This window comes from Anomalospiza imberbis, chromosome 3 (genome assembly GCF_031753505.1).
Source record: "Anomalospiza imberbis isolate Cuckoo-Finch-1a 21T00152 chromosome 3, ASM3175350v1, whole genome shotgun sequence".
In the NCBI taxonomy this organism is placed as follows: Eukaryota; Metazoa; Chordata; class Aves; order Passeriformes; family Viduidae; genus Anomalospiza; species Anomalospiza imberbis.
The window spans coordinates 42,325,279-42,345,467 of NC_089683.1; the positions used below are offsets into that span (position 1 = coordinate 42,325,279).

General features: G+C 32.8%; 1 protein-coding gene across 5 annotated transcripts in view; it reads left to right on the forward strand.

Annotated features, from left to right (window-relative positions):
- The window catches only part of GRIK2 (glutamate ionotropic receptor kainate type subunit 2), a 354,225-nt gene that overhangs the window by 181,324 nt on the left and 152,712 nt on the right, over nt 1–20,189 (forward strand). For all 5 annotated transcript variants that reach the window (XM_068184153.1, XM_068184149.1, XM_068184151.1 and 2 more), the window contains 3 exons: nt 10,173–10,316; nt 11,570–11,677; nt 18,712–18,825. In XM_068184153.1, coding sequence (XP_068040254.1) covers nt 10,173–10,316; nt 11,570–11,677; nt 18,712–18,825 — 366 coding nt within the window. The remainder of the gene's footprint in view (nt 1–10,172; nt 10,317–11,569; nt 11,678–18,711; nt 18,826–20,189) is intronic.

Consider the following 20,189-nt stretch of genomic DNA (forward strand, 5'->3'; position numbering starts at 1 on the left):
ATGAGAACTGAGAAGTGATTAAAAAGTGCTTCCTACCTATGCTTTGGCAGTCTTGTCCGATACTGGTGTCAAATTTCAGTGTTCCCTTGTCAGTTTTTTTGGTGAACTAGAGCTCTGTGAGTTTGAGGTTCTTAAGTTACTGCACTGTATGGATAGACTGGTTCTTCTCAGTTATTTCAATCTAAAGAACTCATGCAGAAATAATTATCTGCAGAAATAATTCTCTGACATTACTTTCTTTCTGTCAAATTGGAAATAGTTGTACCTCCTTGGAACTCAAAAGACTTTTTGTGATTTTTAATAACTGGATAATTTTTTGTTGCAATTTTAATTAAATATTAGAATAAAAATTGTAAAGAAATCAATTGCTAATAACTTTGAGACTTTAAAATAACTACCTTTTGAGCTTTAGATTACTCAGGCCTTCCCAATTTCATTAGGAGATGAAATAGATAATCACATTAAAAGGAAGAAACTACTGTCTTGCAGATATCATTTGTGTGCTGCCTGCTGCCTTGACCTGTTCATGACCAGTCAGGAAAAGTTTTTCTAAAAAGCCATTGCATTTACTGCAATCTATGATATCTGGACTTTTTTTTTTTTTTTTTAATCAAGGGCAGAAGTTAACATTTTAGATTAACATCTTCAGGAAAAACAATTTTCCTTCTATGAATATGTATCATTCCTCTGTCCATTAAAATTTTTATAGGAACTAGGAGATGAAGAAAATAAGATGATACAATTTTTAACCTGATTGGGTTTATTTCTGTGTATGAGTCTTTGCACAACAGCCTGTTTGGATAAGACCATAGCATTAAGCATCCCGGTGAAACATGATCCTATGTAGTTTTAATTTTGTGACACAATATTTTGAGTTTTTTCTCTATCCAGGGACCATAAAAATATTATATTATTTCCTGTAAATTTTCCATACCTGATAAATAACCTCTTCCATTTAGTTTTAGGGACAAGACTAATGTATTGTTTTACTTTTCAAAGGCCATTTGGTTAGGAGAGTTGTTTGTGTGTATGAATGAGAAAACTAGGATTCCTTGTGGTACTAAGGTTAAATGCTTCTATATTTCCTTGATTTTCTTTCTCTTCACTTCTCTCTTATTTCTTGTTTCTTACAGTCTTCAATTTCAGACATGGACAATGTTCTGAAAAATAAGATAAATGGTATGAAAAATACATTTTCAAATCTTGCTTAAGCATAGTTAAGAGGTACATGTACATTTCAGGAAAAATAAATTCTCATCAGATTAGTCAGAGACATGCAAAGAAGTTCTTAAAACTTCTGCATAAGCTTGGACACATTTTTATTTTTAAATGTAGATTTAGATGCAGTGAAGTAATTTGACTGTTACCCTGATGGATGGAATCTTGATGGAATATTGAAAAATCTGGAAGAATATTCAGTTTTTTCAATTCCTATTTTTGGTTTAGTAATTATGAAAATTATATACTATCAGTTGGCTTTATGATATAAATATCCCTTTGAAAGTGAACTGCATTTAGAGAGAGTTCCAAAATTTTCAGGATGGATCACTGTGAATTTGAATTCTGTATATTGCTACAAATTTTATTGAATGTATCAAGTTTCAAATATATATTAAAAAAAACCCTGATCACTATGAAGACTGTAGTTGGTTCTTATATTCACCAGAAGAAATCTATGTCTAACATGATAGCAATATCAGTTTGAGTTCTGATTGATAAGCTTGTATTCCTTCTAGCACTGAATTACTACTACAAGTGAATTTTAAGTTTTGAGAAGTTCATATACATAAACCCCACACAACAATTTTTCTTTGTTTATTTGTATATCTGTATTTTTAATATACTTTTAATGTCTGTGTGCTTTGCTATTCAAGCATATTTAAGTACCTAAAATTTCAAATAAGCTTTCATTGCCAAGGCATCTCTCTTCATTAGCCATGGAGGATCCCATTAAAAGTTACTCAGCTTTGCTTGAAACACCACAATTTGAAGTTGTTCTTAAATTAGGTAAATTTTTGTGGGCCAATATATTAGAATAATAGTCAATGATAGCTGATTTTATAAGGGCAATTTTAGAAGACAGCCCAGAAAAGTAGTGTCACAAATCAGAATGCAGCTTTTCAATCACTGAATAAATTGCCTTACTGTAAGCAGATTCCAATAGAAGCAAAATGTGTCTAATGCAAATATGTCAGTGTATTTAATTCTGTGTCTACTCTGTGAAGCTGGAATCAACAATTTATGAGAATCTGATTATTACAACTAGCATCATAACATGATAAAAATGTTTTTTTTCTGAAATAAATATTAATTAACAGAGAACTTCATTGAAATGAAAAAGTAATTATACAGTGAAAGGCAGTTGGTGGAGGCACAATGGCAAAAAAAAAGACTAATACTGCAAGATCAGTTTGATTTTCTGTAATCTGTCTAGACTATCATCTTCATATAACAGACAAGTTGATCAAAGATTATGAAAAAGACAATGAAGAATCTAAAAATAGATCTGCTTCTCAAATGAAAGAGAAGAAAACCAAAAAACTTCAAACCTCTAAACAATCTCAAAGACAAAAAAATCCCCACGTCAAATATCTACTTTTAAAATCTAAAAAAAGATTAATTTTTAAGTTACAGGCCAGCAGAATGTCTATTAATACCTTTTTTATTTAGGCATTACTAATTTTTAGGGGATCTTAGTTCAAAAGAAAAAAAAAAAATACTTATTTAGAACAGAGCCATAGGACATAAATTAATAAAAGAATGATAAAAGACCGGCATAAAGAAGAATTATATTTTGAAATAAAGTTATATTCTTTCATGGGTTACTTATGTTTTATACTGCTTAACAATTTGTTTTCTCCTGCAAACCTGAACATTGCAATGCTGTACATATAATCATCTATTTTGCTGAAGATATTGAAGTCTGTAACATTAGGCCTTTCTAAAAGAAGATAAATTTAAAGCAGGAGAAGGAAATTTATTATGAATACTCATAACGCTTTTATCTGCATTCAAAATCACCAATATATATTTATTTTTGTCATTTTACCTACCAAATTTGAAGATGTGAAAGGCCTGAAATCCTCAAACATTGTACTATTTTTACAGGATACAAAAATAGAATATTTAGAGGTTCATTCTTTAAATGTGTGGGTTTTTCTCTCTATTTTTGATCACATTTACATTTAATCTCTGTGTTATACTAGCTTTATGCCTCATTTTCATTGCCAGGTGTACTAGTTGCCTGTGGGTACAAAGGTATTCATTGTGCATGCTGAGTAAGAGCTTTCTGTAATTAGTTATTAATTGCTCATGCAGAAGGACTTTTCATGTGGTATGATACGTCTTGAATGCTGAGCTAATATAATAGTAGCAGACAAGTCTTTTTTGTGGATGTGGTTGATGGAGTTGCAGTGATCACAATCATATTGATTTTTTGAATCTGAGAACAGATGAAAGGAAATAGACTACCAAAGACCATATAATGACCCATTGTTCCATGTAATTAGGTTTTTGCTATCTGTCCTTAAGGTATATAAGCGTGTGATGGGATATTTTGTTGTAAAAAAAAAAAAAAATAGAAAAAAAAAAGAAAAAATTAAAGTGCTTCAGAATATCTTTCACCTGGAAATGTTGCATTTTTTTAAGGGTATGTAAAAAAGTATACATATATAAAGTTATAGAACTTAAATAAAAACATCATAACATTTTGTTCCTAATTGTATATTATAAGCACATTCTGCAAAGTTTTATGCAGTCAGTTGACTTTTGCTATTGCAAGCAATACACTGAAGGTAATTTTATTCCTGAATTAGTAGAGTTTATGACATGATGAGACGTCTACAGGATCAAATAACAGCAAATAGAATATCTAAGAAATACATTTCAAAAGAATATAATTAGAAATTTTTTTTTTTTACTTCCCTCTCCTCCCCACCACCCCCGGCACCCAGTCACCATTCTGTTAGTGTTTATTCCATTATTCCAGATAAATGCAGATCACCATACAGGCTGAATGATTTATAGTGTGACTGCAGAGGTACTACTGTCTCAGCTCAGGTGGTGTGAGTGACGGGTCAGACAGAGAAGTTTCCTTAACATTTCTTATCCCCTTAAGCAAAATTTTCTTTCATAGTTAAGATTTAAGTTCTTGCTTCTCAAGAATGACAAGGCGTCCTTGTCTGAAAAAATAACTCAAAATTTTCCTATTAACTTCAGGTTTTATTCTAAATCTTTGACATTTTATTTGCTAAAATGAAATTCTTGTCTTAATCAAAGATCAAGCAGATGGGAGAAATACTTCTGCTGTTGTTATTTCAGGGAAACATGTAAACTACTTGCTAAACAGATTTTCTGTGTCTATTTCTGACAAAATTTCAAGTTCTCTGAAAGTTTCTCCTGTAATGAGTTAAAATCAAGCTGCAGTAAGTGGCTACTCACCTAATTAATTTTTCATATACTTCCAGTTTCTTAACGCCTAAATATTCTATTACATGGCATTACTATCTAAGAATGTTCTGAAAATTTTCTACCACTTCAAACTTTTATATAAGGAAATATGTGCTTATACTGTCAATACAAGAATGTACACTCCTTCCTATATAATCACAATGCAGTGACAAGAAATGTGGAAACCATATCACTATCATTCGGGATGCTTTTCCTATTCCCTTCTTCTCTTGGCACTTTCTAAAAATTTGTCAATTTTCATGTCCTAATTTGCTATTTCAATTCAAGTTGTACATCAAACTAGGAGGCATTGAGGCAAAACAGGAAATCCTTTCCTTTCTATTGCCTTTTTGTGTAAGAAAAAAATACACTTTAAAACATAAAATTGCCTGAGTACTTCACTTTTTCTAGATTAAAAAAAGTTAAAGAATTTTTGTTAGTGTAAGGTCTTCTTTGATAATATAAGAAATAAATAATTTGCTTTGTTTGGAGCTTAAATTTTGGTGATGGGGAAAATAACTTGCATCTATTTTGTCTCTACTTAAAATCACTGTAAGCCAACCCCTTGCCAAAATTCACTAGACCACTGAAAGTTAAAAAAAATAATTTAATCAGCTCTGTATAATTTAAAATACTAGAGTATTTTGAAAAAAAATATCTGATTTTTTTTAAAGTTAGATGAACATTGTTTATAGCTGACTGATGCTCATATCTTTTTCCTTATTGGAATGCATTTTTGGGGGTGAAAAAACATATCTGTACTCTTTTCATAATTGTACCCTAGAGTGGAATAAGGAATGTGTCAAGAAGTAAGAAAACATGAGCATTAATAAGCATACAATGCAATTTAACAGTTCATAAAACAGTAAAATTTAATCCCAGGCTGAAAGATTTATTAAATCTCACTTAGCAAAATGGTTTTGTGGGATGTGTTAGCAAGTGAGAATTAAGTGAAATGATTTCAGGGGCAATAGATTTTATTAGCTGAGGAAGGGAAGAACTAGTTTGGCAAGCCATTTCTTCTTAATTTCATTCACTTGTTATAATTGCCTTGAGTATGGGAGAGCTTTCTGTGAGTAGTAGTAGTATGTTTGGTCTATGGAATTTCTGTGCATAGTCCTGCATTTGTCAGCATCATCTAACTGAAATATCTTTTGTTGATGGGCTTGTGCAGAAGTTCTTGTAATGGTTGTTAAAGATATTTAAATCGAATACAACTTACACATCTATCAGTAAGATAGAATGACTCCTATTGGGTTTATAAAAGCTTTTTTGTTTGTTTTGTAATATTTTTCATTCATGCTTCATTTCTCTGTTCTTTTACACACCTGGGAAAGACAAATAAAAATTTCTTTCTTCAATATTAATCTCTTGTTCTGGACCTTCTTGAAAAATCTCTTTGTAGGGCAGTTTTGAAAGTAGAGTTTGGAGGCATCTGATCAAGAATATGTAGTGAATTTAGTAGAGTGATACTAGCATCATTGGCACCCCATTATATGAGAATTTGAGGGAAAAAGTTCTTATGTTCCTAGTTACTCTGTTTCATGGGTTAAAATCATGTTGTCCTAACAAAATTCAAGATCTAGCTCTTAAAATTTTCTGATCAAGCATTAGTAGAATCTATAATAAAGAAACTACAGATTTTCATAAGTAAAATTTCTCTTATTTTTATATGTAACCTATCATTGCTTATGTAGTTTACACCCAGTAATTTTTAAATTTAACTTTTTAATTTTTTATCAAACAGGACAAACTCTATGGAAGGTAATAGTGCCAGTAAAGAGACCTCTCCTGACCTGTAGGTAGTTTTTGCTTCTTGACTTCTAAGTGTCGTCAGATTTTCCGCACATCATGTTTTTAAAGTTGCTTAAAAGAAAGGAAGAAGACGAAGCTTCTATAAGAAAAATCAGTCTTCAAAAGAAAATAATGATAATAAAAGAAAAACCTTGGACCGATGACTACTTCTGTTCACTGTACTTACAATGGAAATAACTTAAAATACAAGAGTAATATGGGGAAAAATTAAAGGCAGGTGGAAGAACAAAAAAGTCTAAGTGTTTTATTTGTTTAGGAAATATGCCATTAATTCAAGGTTTTCTAATAATAATTATGTATTGTGTGTTAAATTGTCACTAAATATAAAAGAGTAAGTAATTATCAAAGGAGAAGTACTGCTTCATAGGCTAAGGTGATTATAGGACATTTTCGATGGTTTTGAAATGAGTAAGTATTCCACTGTAAATCCTTACTGTGCAATGATGACTAAATAATGTTCCTTTTCCCTAAGATGGTTATGCTGGGGAAGGAGGAGATTTAATTAAGCTGTCCTACTCGTTGTACCTGCAGTATCTACTACTTACTCAGGTTCTTCGATTAAAGAAGAACAGCTGGTGTTCTTACTCTCCAAATTGTACTACGTCATTTCTGTCCTTCATAAACCTGACTACGAATAGACTGGATATATTGGGAGTAAAAAAACCCCAAATCCAGCAACCTGACTTGCATCCAGTGTTCTATCCAAGGCATTACTCTTGTGTATGAAATAAAATACGTTTTTAAGGGCCAATGGAAAATTCATTCCTTATGGAATATGCTCTGCCTTGTGTACTTATACTCTTTTTGCCCAACAGAAATGCAAAATTCTCATTCTTTTCTAAAGTCTTGGAAGGCCAAATGCCATAAATACAAGCTTAGCAAGAAAAGCTTGTTGCAGTATGAAATGGGCACGTTAACACTTAAACCAGTGACCACAGTCAATCTGAATTAAGTTTGTTTCACATGATACTATGATCTGAAATCCAGTCAGCAACAAAAAGTATTTATTTTATATGATGAAATAAGTTTCACAATGGATTAGAGACTTTATATGAATTGTTTTTAATGTGTTCACACCTTTTCAAGGACTATGTCAATAAAATGTGAAAGTGTTCTTTCACTTTTATGTATTTATTGAATGCTTTTGTCATGGTCACCTTGGAAACAAATGCAGGTATACATTTGTGAGCATTTGCAGTTTCTTTTTATTCTTGATGCAGCTATGGAAGTCACACTTGAAAGAACATATCAATCATTTTAATTAATGCACAAAATTTTTCAGAATATATTAGTGACCATCAGACAGTAAGCAAAAATCTATGAACAGTTTGACCTTTTAAATGTAGTTGGATTTAACTCACAAGGATAAAAGTTTACTGACTAAAGATAAGAAGACAAAGATGATCTTGAAAAGAATAATGAGCTGCATATGAAAATTATAAGCTATTCTACTTACTGCAGAAGTATTATTCAGATAATATGCAGGTAAAGATAGCGTAAGAACTAAAATGTAATGAAGTACATGCATACTTTACCAATCATCAGAATAATCTTGGCTCATGCTGTGCTTTAAGTGAACCGTACAGTATCTTCCATTGAAATTTTTAATGAACCAATTCAGTTTGATACAAAACTGATTAGAAAATAAGAATACTAGGTATCTAGGTTAATTTTTTACTTCTGTTTTAGTTTGAATGGGACATTTTCTTCTAGAATATTTAAAGAACTGTTCGGACTTTTTAAAATAATTTTAGCAACATATTTGTCTTTGCATGAAAATCTAGATATCTTTAATTTATGATGTGTTTGTAACTTTATATTAATGACAGTAGTAACTGGTAAATGCAGATTCAAATTTATCCATCTGATAGGACAGGGTTTGAATTATGGATATTACACTATTGCATTTTCTTCCTCATTTGCTTTGTCTTTGATGAATAGATTTTGGCAACATGTTTTCAGAATCATAGAATGTTAAGGGGTTGGAATGAACCTTAAAGATCATCTAACCCCAACTCTGCGTGCCATGGACCAGGCTGCTCAGAGCTCCATTCAAAGTAGCTTTGAACATTCACAGTGATGGGAACATCCACAACATCTCTAAGCAACCTGTTCTAGTGCCTCACAACATATATCTGCTGGAGCTTATCATGTGCTTTTGACATCTTTGGGTGTTTTTTGTCATCCTACAGATTTCCACTTCAGCAGTTTATAGAATTTGACAGAAAGCCATGTTGTTCTGCATCTGGCATAATATCCATTTGATTCCTTCTGACGAGTCTTAACAGTTCTACTTCCAAATTTGCATCTAATTAATCAGTTGGTGCTGGTGTTGAATTTCTGATTGCTTCTGTGTGGGATACTTTTGCTAAACTCTCATAGCAATTTCTATCTTCCTTCATTGGTAGAAGGACTACAGTTTTAGAAATTAAACTGATTTAAAAACCAGTTTGCATTTCTGAGTCAGATTTATGTGTTGTACTTATTTAAAAAGCTGGTGTCTAGACTTCAATTACTGCCAAGTCTTGCTTCTAGAATATTAAACTTTGCATGGTGCTTACTCAGCATATCATTCCAAGTTTTTGGTGTTTCACTGCCTCCTTGTCAAATATCAGCTTGCCTTAAAAGCACTTTAATGCCTTGAAGATAATGAACAATTTGGCAGCAAAAATATTTTCTGACTGATTTGGAGCCCCTGCATAAACTGCTTGGAGCCTGAGATCATTGAAACCTCTTATGCTGGCTTTTTTGAAATTCAGATTTATTTCTGTTTGAATTCTGAAATCTCTCCTTGGGAGAGCCATTTAAGTGTGAGTGTGTATTTTTCTCTTTAACAGTAGCTTATGGCCTATAATGGTAGAATATTTTTGCATTTTTATGTTTAGTTTTATTGTAAAGAGCCTCGGGATGCCTTTGCATGAAAGGCACTATATAAGCTCATTTTGTATTGCATTGTATTGTATTGTGACAAGCGCAATAATCTCCAGGTTTCCTATCCATTAAAGAACTAATTTCACAGCTCACTAATTATGTGAATGAGAAGGGGAAATAGGTCCTTTTTCTCTAAGGTATGCTGAGCAGATGGTGTAGCACTCATTTCCACCAGCTGAATCTAAGGTCCTCTCGTGCTTTTGGTTCCAAGGTTTCCAGGCCTCTGTTTATCAAGGAGAACAGGAGAGAGATATCACTTCCTTGTACAGCATGACAGTGTGTACAAAGAGGCTGTCTCTGTCCTTTGCTAATACAATATTTCTTAGCAAACATTATGTCTAAGTCTATTTATTTAGGATGGGACATGAAAACTATTAAAATTAATGTGCATTTTGATGTAATTCTAATCTACCTCTGATTTATTCAAGATACTGATTAGTTCTGCCATAGGGATTTGAACAGATGCACATTAAAAATTATTAATGATTCAATTGAATACTGTTGGGATGGAATCTTGTCTGTAATTTCAAAACAGAAAACATTACTTCCTGAACCTGTACACTTTCCTTTATAGCTAAGGTTTTCTCAACTTGTTTCCTTTTTTCTTTTGCATCATTCATGAAAATAACCAGCTTGAATCAAACATGCACACAGTGATTTATATAGCTCCCTAACACACTGCTTTTACAAGTATCTTGTTTCATCAGATGCTAGTGTACTCCCAAGATCCTGAAAAGTAGCTATTTGAGCCCTTTTTACAGCATTAAAAAGAGAAAAGCTGAGACTGCCTGAAGATCCTGACATAACTCATGTATGACATGTCAGCAAGGCTGCATTTTACAGTACTGCACAAGCAACTGGACCATTTTTTTCCCCTTTTGCAGAATGAGCAGTGCTAATTTGTTTCCTTCTCTCTCTGCTGGCCTGTCTCATGTGCTTGCTCTGTGCTGACAGTTCTGGTACCGCTGTTGTTTCAGACGGACGCAGCGCTGATGTACGACGCAGTCCACGTGGTGTCGGTGGCGGTCCAGCAGTTCCCACAGATGACCGTCAGTTCGCTGCAGTGCAACCGCCACAAGCCATGGCGCTTTGGGACACGCTTTATGAGTCTCATCAAGGAGGTAAGTCACTCATAAAGGGCCCTGCTCCCCTGCTTTCTTTTCTCCCAATTCCCATTTTCTTTTGTTTTCAGTCCGTTTGGTTTTGGGTTTTTTTTCAGTAGATGGTCATCTCTCATCTTGTTATGTCTAAGGAGTTTAACAAGCAAGACAACATTTTTTGGAAGTAGGTTTTCCTGAAGTATTACTTGGAACTAAAGAATATAGAAAGGTGAAATAACTGCATTCTAAATAAAACTTATGTTTGTAGATAGTTGGGTCTGTGTGGAGCATTTGTGGCATTAAAACCCAAACACCTGAAACTCTAAACTGTGGATTGATTATGAGAAATTCAGCAACTACGTACTGGCATAAGTTTAAAGGGGCTAGGAATTAATATTACTTCCTGGTTAAAACTAATTTTTTTGTTCATTTTCTACGGTGAATTACTATATGTCTCCTTGATTATCCAAGATGCTGTTTAGATACTGATAGGTAGTGATAGCAAAGCTGAGAGATTTAAGGTGCTAAAGGTGAACACTGTAGACTATTCAAATCTCCCGTACTGTAACTCCTCATACAGTGTTTCTCAATCTGGATATACAAAATATTAGGATGAGGAGAATCATTTGCAGTGGAATGTATTTTTTTCAATATTGGTTCTTTCTAGGATGACAATTTTATTTCCCACATTTTCTCTCCTACTTTGTATAGTTTCAGAACTTGGGTAGATTTTAAGTTATAAAAATATGAGGCTATTGCACTTTATTAAAAGTGAGGAATAAGCTTAGGAAGGCTGGCTCACTGACCTCAAATTTTTCTGTCTCGGTGTGGTTTCAGGGGAATGAGCATCTTCCAAAAATAAGCCTTTATTTGAATGAAATTTCCTGAGGAAAAAAAAAAATAGGTCCAGCATTAATGAAACAGATTGAAGCTTGGGGACTGGGGAGGGGGAGGTATGTAGGGAAGCAGAAGAGGAAATGCATGCATGAATGATGAAGGAATGAAAATAAAACAGCCTTTTATCTCATTCAGTACAAGAGTATTGCCTGATATGGAAAGTTATAAAAATTGTCTATGAAGACTGAAAGTTTGATTTCAAACTTTGCAAAATAAATACAAAATATTTAAAAACAAAAATCAGCCACAAGGTAAATTATTTACATAAAATGAGTAATTAATGTTGCCATTTTGGCAGGAGTAGTTTGTCCTTTATGAAAAAATAAAACAAAGGAAGAGGTATTTATTTCTAGAAATTGTTTTTTCTTCCTCCACAGGCCCACTGGGAAGGCCTCACAGGCAGGATAACTTTCAACAAAACAAATGGCTTAAGGACAGATTTTGACTTGGATGTTATCAGCCTCAAGGAAGAAGGTCTTGAAAAGGTGTGTAAGACATTTGTCTCCAAGGAGGTGGGAAACAAAACAAAACAAAACACCCCCAAAAAAACTTACAATAGTATTTCTTGTGTTATGTAAAACAGTGTACCTGCTTTCAACTCAATATCTCGCTGAGTGGTACTAAAAAGTTAAGAATTGGCATCCTGACTGGTTTAGCTGTCTGCTGACATTAATGTTTCTTGTACAGAGGTGGAGTGAGAGACCAAAGAATTGGGAAATACTTGTTCCATGTAGCTTAATATTGCCTATATTGGAACTTAAGAGCTCAGGAAGTATGTACAGACATTTGGCCTGCCTATATGACACAATCACGATCTGAAATCAGATCATCTTCCCTCCAGACACCTTAACATGAAGAGGCAATTGCAGGAAGATATAGTGTCTCATCTTGTGACCAGCAGGCAAAGGTTTTGCAACTGGCATCTGCCTTGTACTTTGCATTTAGATCTGGTGTTCAGTGTTCTGTAAGATGTTTTCCTTCATCTTCAGATAAAGTTCTATCGGCTATTGCCCCAAGGTGATAATTGTGGGCACAAATAAAACCAGAAATTAGGGGAAGGGACCATACTGCAGAGTCGCATTTTCTTTCTTCTGTAAATCACTGAATGGGGAAAATAGTATAAACAGCATATTTACCCAAAATTTTGTCTCACAAGACAAGCTTTGGAATATTAATTTTCTCTTACTGGGAAGATTTGTGAAAGCTCAGAAACCATGAGCTTGTCTTGAAATACTTACACAGGTAATAACATATTTGTTGTCCAGTGGAAAGCCTGTGATTAAAGAACTAAACTATATTTTAAAATGTTCAGCTATACACTGACAGTAGATTTCTCCTATGAAGTGTCCCATGAAGTGAGCTCTGGCAACTTAGCCAGGGAAAAGAGTATATAGTAATGACTAGACTTGAAAAGTAAATCAGTATTGTGTACAAGTAGAATAGGTACAATGCAACCTGTCTTTCTTACTGGAATCAGAATTGGAAGAATTAATGTCATGGTAATAGCTAAATAAGTCAGCAGTGGCTGAAGAGTTTGCATGTAAGTGACAACTGTTGAAAATCAGGAAAGGAAGTCTTTGTAATTTAGGAATGCTTTAAGAACATTAGGTGGAATTCGGGAACCACAAAGCAACATGATAATTCTGGAAAATAAAATCTCAGTTGACAATACACTGGGAGATATATACATCAGTAAAAATATAGAGATAAAGCTAAAAAGGTCTACAGAGAAATATGGAAGACAATAAAATTCAATAGGAAATACAGTAGTACTCTAAAATGCATAATAGAAAAAAGGAACTTAGGAAATAGTTATATTGAAAGTTAAGAGACAAAAACAGAAATACTTTTTGAAACATAACAATATTTAAAAAAGCACAGTATGTGCTTGAGTTGTATAAAAATATTTTCATAGAAAAGGAAGATACTTTTACTGATTTCATGGCTTATTTTGGTCATGTGATGAGTGGAAGTGATAATATTATTTTTTCACCAAAAAAATTAGCAATCTTTGGAATGAGCAGAAATAATCAGTTACTGTATATGAGCAAAACCAGAGCAGTTTCTCTGGGGTGTAAAGAGATAAGATTGGGAAAAGGAAAATTCAAATGTATGCACATTTGATTGAATTTCTTACTGCACATATGAAACATATGGCGTATTTTACCAAGAAAGAGAAATCAATGCCCACAGAGAAATGTTTCTCTTTGAACAAAACTTCATTATTATGAAATAATGCAAACCCTATTCTTCTTGAATCCAGAGCGAATGATAAAATTTTGGAGCATGACACTTCCTAGTTGAAGGAGTACATTTTAGTCAGTTTTTTTATTTAAAAGAGTTGTCTCAAAGTTTTCAGGATTTTTTCCTCCAAGACTTAATTCTGTTAAAGTGGTGATGAGTCACCCTTCTCTCAGTCCCCTGCCTCCCTCCACATGTGCACTCCATCTTTCTGTCTCCTTCTTTCTGCTACTCGTCCTTTCCCTTTCCCTTTCCCTTTCCCTTTCCCTTTCCCTTTCCCTTTCCCTTTCCCTTTCCCTTTCCCTTTCCCTTTCCCTTTCCCCCCTCTCCCAGACCTTCCCTGCCTGTTTCCCTTTCCATCTAATCCCTCCCCCCTGTACCTATTAATTTCTTTCTATGCTCTATTTTCTTTTTTCTTCAGGAGCCTTTTTACATCTTTGTTCTTATCTGATATGTTTTCAATGTTCTTCCAAAACCATCTTGTCAGACATCTCTGTCTGTGTGATAAGAGTTGCTGAACAGGTTTTGTTTTCCTTTTCTTCTGTACATCCTCCCACTTGTGGGATGAGAAAAGGTGGGGAGATGCATATTATGGTGCACAGAATACTTATGTCATGTTTCCATACTGTAAACTGTTATTATTTCTTCTACCCTCTTTCCAAATAAGGGGGAAATATTTCTTTTGTCAAGGACCATAGTTTGTCCTTGGTTGTCCTTGGTTTGTCCTTGGCTGTCAAGGACAGCTGTAATCCATGAAGAGAAAAATATTGATGGATGGGAAAAATGATTTATTGTGAAGAATTGCTAGAAGACTTTTTTTTTTTTTAACTTAGATTTTGTACAAAAATGTCCTAGATAAATTACCTGGTTAGTATAACTAGTATAGCTGGGAAAGTACTTAAATCATGTGTTATAAGTTCGACTGCTGAAGTCAGTGGCAACAGAACAATTCCTCACTGATTAAAAAAAATCCTATGTGTGATCTCAGCTTTTACATAAAATTCTTAGTCCTGAAACTCTTGAATGAGAGGTGATAATCAGGCAACAGTCAATAAGAAGTATGTGTTTCCAAATAAAACTTCATGTCTGACAAAAATGATAGCTCCTTGTAAGATGAACATGACAAAATTAAGAGATTATTGGAGTGCTGTTAATATAATATGCCACAAAATTTTATTACAGTCACTTTGGACAGACTGAAACTATTCATGATTAAGCACAGTGAAAATCCAAAACTGTGACACTCCAGCATAGTAAATTATAATTTAAATTACAGTCAATCAGTCTTTACAGTGAGGCTGCATTGTGAGGAAAATTATTTTATACTTCAAGGAGATAACAAATACCTTAATTTTATATCACTTTTGAGATGAAAATTTGTCACTGAAGAAGAATCACATATCCTGAATAAGAGATGTTACAACTGACTTGAAGTCTTGCTCAGAAATCTTCATATAGGATGAACATAAATGACACAAAATTAGTTACAATTCATTTTGCAGCTTATCAATCTAAGATCTTGTTTTATTTTGTATCTTTAATAATGATCTGAGAAAAATTAAGTAAATAGCATAAACAACAGGTTTTGTAAGAGTTGGGGAAAAAAAAAGAAAGACATAGTAAATCTGTGAGATCCAGAAGTATTGAATTACTGTTATTTATGTTATATTTGGCAAAGAAGGCATGAATATTAATATTACAGAAGAAAGGAAAATAAATTAAGCAATTTGCAAATGGGAAATAAAGAAATATGAAGAAACATTATTATTGCTAATGGGGTATAATTATTTCCTTGATATAATCACCACTACTACTAATTACTCTACAAAAGTAAATAAAGAAGGTATAGATAAATTTGACAACTCTTTGAGAGTTGAACACAATTCTGGCTGCTTAGTCAGTGGGTAGCACTGCAGAAAGGTAATGATCCTTCATAATACAATTCTTGTGGCACTTCACTGTGAGTCATATTCGCAGTTTTGATTGACTCAGAGCAAAAATAATGTTAATTTTTGCAGGAGAACTTTGAAGAAAAATCAAAGAGAATAATACTTGAAAGTATACTTGCCTATTCATGAAGATAAATCACTTTTGAAACATGCTGAAGTAAGAAAGCTACTGAATTTTTGGGACTAGCATCTCATGAGACTGAATCTCTGTAAAGTCCTCTAGAGCTTATGTAAACTCAGCACATTTTAAGGTTCACAAGAGTACAGTGCTTCTTTTTTTGTGGGGATGGTAAAATATTTGGATGGTTTTGGCTAGGACAGAGTTAATTTCCTTCATATAAGCTTGTATGGGACTGTGATTTGGATTTGAGCTGAAAACAGTGTTGATAACACAGGAATGTTTGAGCAATTGCTAAGCAGTTCATATACAGAATCAAGGCCTCCGTAGCCTGCAGAGCTACAAAGTGATTCTGGGTGAGCATGTCCAGCTGGGTGGGAATATCTGGTTTTGAGGAGCTATAGTAACCTTATAGTTACCTGGAAGTCAAATATGTGGAAGCTTGGATGCAAGTTTTTAACTCTTCACATGAGTTTGGGAAATTGTATTCCATATCTTTGACAACCACCACAATTACCATGTTACAGAATACTCGATGATATTCAATGATGAATGTAGCTCTTGGAATTGTTTCAACTTAAATAAGCTGATTCTTGCCTAAGCTAATTCTTTCTATCATTTTAATTTGTCTCACTGTGGAGCACATGTTCATGGGTACACCTGGTTTGGATCCTGTACTTTGGATAATAAGTGCTGAAATTTTCAGATTGGCATGGTCACTTCAGAATAGTTTAGCCATTTAGGAGAATTGGAAAAAATAATAGGAGATTGAGGGCTTGACAATATAGTCAATATTTACAATATATTTACTGTGTGAATGTTCTCTCTAAAGTGTGTATATGAATACCTGTTTCACTTTTTAGGAAAATTTATAAGTTTGTTTAAAACAAATGTAATGCAATAAGTTAAATTGTAGCTTGTTTGAATTTTGGTTATAGACTACCTTGATGCACTTTTCATACATTTTTGACTTTTAAACTTTTCTAGTAAGAACAAACTTCACTGGCAATTCTATTCAGTTCAAAAAGCTACTTAAAAATTAAAACAATGTGCTGAAACAAATGGAAGATAATTAGCTTACTGCATTGTTTTTGCACTTTTCTGTAAGAAGCAGCTTTGAAAATACATTTGTGTGATTTCGGAGCTAAACACATCAGTAAAATATAAGAACCTGTAGTACAAATTGTTCGGTTTTAGCTCATCAACAAAGATAATCGAAAAAAAGTCTAATTTGAACCTCTGACCTTTGGTCCATTTCTTAGATTTTTGGTTAACAAAAGCAGCAGCAAAAGTACAATGAAGCTAATCTAAAAAAAATAAAAAATCAATTTATCAAGACAGAAGTTTCTTTTTAAGGTAATGTTGTTGATAATTCTTACAGGTTTGCAGTAGATTAAGTCTGTAGTTAGATATAATCCAAATTCTAACAGTTGATATTCTTTTGCTTGTGGTTGTGACTATGTCAAAAAGTAGGAGAGGATGTATTTTAGTTATCAATCTATTACCTCTTGCCAATATAAATTTGAATTATAAACATGAATTTAAACAAAGCAAATGATTTAATGAATATATGATTTGAAACTAATTGTATAAGATGTTGATGATTCCTCAGAAATTTTTGTGCTACTTGTGTACCTGAAGTTATATCTCATAGAGGAGATTAATTCAGCTTCAGTTATGCAGCGACAGGCTCAAGTTCTGGTCTTTGTCATTCCTTGTTATTCTACTCTAGTTTTGTCTTTGAAGTAAAGCAAACACTGTGATTGTCATAATTAACAGAACACTGCAATTAAATGTTATCAACCCTTTAAAAATTCTTGATTGTGGCCAAGCTGCAAGGCTGAACATTTTGTGTTTTCTGAAAGCCTTTCAATTTGCTAAATCAAATTGTATTAAAATAATAAATGAAGGAGAGGTTTTTTGGTAGCAAGGCTTGATTTCAGTACTATGAATTGATGCGCTAGATGTTATTTTCCAATTGTATTTATGAGACACCAATATTCTTTCTTCCCTTCATGATTCTTTGATCAGTTTATGAAGTATTGAATGGCCAAGTTCAAAAGAGTGACTTCTTGGAACTGAGTGTTAAGCAAGGAAGGCAGACAAAATATTGATTCCTGTGGAACAGAAAATTGTAGAAAAAGGGATCAAATTTGTCTTGTTTTTATTACAGCATTCACTGATTTATGTTCTGCTGTAGTCTCAGTTCTAGAAATGGAACTCTTTTTATCTACACCACATTGCATCCTAAACTTACTTTACAGCCCTACAGCAACAAATCACTTAAAAGTATACGGTCTGTCCGGACTCAGTTGAAAAGATAATTTAAACATTTTTGTGTGTTTTTATACATAAATATATATATATGCAATGAATCCTTACAGAAATATTTAATTTTTGTCTAGGTTTAGTTTTAAAATATCTTTACCTTGTGTTATAGATATTACTTAGTATTTGAAATGCTGTTTAAAATCATGTCTAAAACCAAAATAAGACATATTTGTGGAGGCTTTTTAAGACAATGGAGTAACACAAGCATTCTGATTTCTAAAATGGGTAGTTATATTTACTATTTTAATTGTATAGGGATGAAAATGCAGATAAGTTACAGTTAAACCTCATTACTTTCTACTTAGTATGTAAGTCTGTCCTTGACCTGAACCTTAAAGCACAACCTTGGATGTTGTCACTTAGACAAAAAGACTTTATTTTGAAGTATAAAATGTCGAAATACTAATGTGTTGAAGATTTATCTGTAAATGAATTAAGGCCTGTTTCTGTCTTCTCCATTACTTTTTCCCAAAAACATATTTTGTCCTGCTGTTCTCTCTGATCACAGAAAAGGGTAAATCCATTTGTAGAGAAAATGCTCTCTGCTCTGCAAATTAATTTCTGCCTGTTACTTATCTTCAGATGTGGTTTATATTGAGAAATTGAAACTGAAGTATTAAGAATAGCTTTAGATATTCTTTATATCATTTTTACACCTAATGTCATACTTCACAAAGCATAATTTGAGATATTGTTAATCATATTTTAAATAAGAAGACTTTAAATGTGATGACAGAGAAAAATGAAGCAATATTTAAAAATAATTCTTAGCAATCAACTTTTTTCTTCCTGTAGCAACCTGTTTTTCCTTAAAGTGTTCTTTTCTAGATGCTGAAATGTAACTAATGAGTGATTTACACAGTAATTTCCTGTTTTATAGGTTGGAACTTGGGATCCATTGAGTGGCCTTAACATGACAGAGAATCAGAAAGGAAAACCAGCAAACATCACAGATTCCTTGTCCAATCGCTCTTTAATTGTTACTACCATCTTGGTAAGCAATTGTATTTGCTTTTCCTGAAATAAATTATGCAGAAAAACTGATAGAATGTGACACATTAATTGCAACAATAATGAACAGTCTGCAGTGTGTGTTACTGTTACTTAGAATTTACTTGGAATTACTTGGAATTTATGGTGTCATGAATGAAGACCAGTTGATAAGCTAGCAATGGATGTTTACTCTTACCTTAATTGTGAGCAGGTTATCCCAATTTTAGAGTTATGTTAACTGATTAGTTATTGAACTTTTCTTATTATTGACTAAAATGTTTTCTTCTTTACAAAGCTGCTTTTTCCATGCTATATGAGAGCACAAAAGATAATCGATTTTAAAATGTGTTTTGTCTGTTAGCCTGATGATTTTATCCAGCAAAAATTCATTGCTTTTGTTTGCTATTCTAACACCTCAAAGGAAAGCACAAAGTATTTAACATTTACTTAGCATTGTTATTACTCAATTATTGAGATTAAATTTTTAGTCATACAGATATTTGATTTGTCCTTTGAACTAGACCAAAAGAAACAATTTGAGTAACTTCTTTTTTATTTTCACTGTTGACAAGTTCATAGCAGTGAATGAGGTATTTTTTTATTTATAAATAAATACATTTATTTATGTAAAAATAAGTGTTCACTTATTTCCTCACAATAATTTTGAAATTGTAATTTTAATTTCAGTGCAAATTTAAAACTTTCCAGAAGTTTGTCTGGTGTGTTTGTCTGCTGCCACCATTATAATGAATTTGCAGATATTAAAAGCAAATGTGCTTCCTGGTGGTTGTATACTATGTCAAGAAGCTTTTACCTACCAACATACGTTATGACATTTGAAATTAGAGTGAATTTTTACAGGTGCATAGACACAAATGCCAGTGTGCTTTTAACCTTTTATATAACATAAGTCATATAATTTCATCCAGTGGGCAACTTTTTCACTGCTTATATGGTCTGTTTACAAGTGATAGAAAATCTGAAATCCTTTGCTTCATTTATTTCACTAATTGAGAAATGCACACCAGATATGTAAAATGGAACGTGACTGAACTCACTTTCAGATGTAATTTCTTGTTATGCTAAGACCAGCACAGATTTACCACAACTTCCTCTGGTACCATTAGTTATAGTAATGGTACATTATAATTATAATTTAGTTTATAAATTTATAATCCCTTGTTGGTTTTTTTCAAGAAATGTAAATGAATGTAATATATTCTCGAATATTAAAAGCATGTCTTCTAGAGTATTAATCTGTCAATTTTCTTCCTCCATTACATATTTCCTACATGTAAAAACTACTGCATTATCAAGTAAATTTTGTTAATAATTCCAATTGACCTCCCATGCTCTCTGTAATGC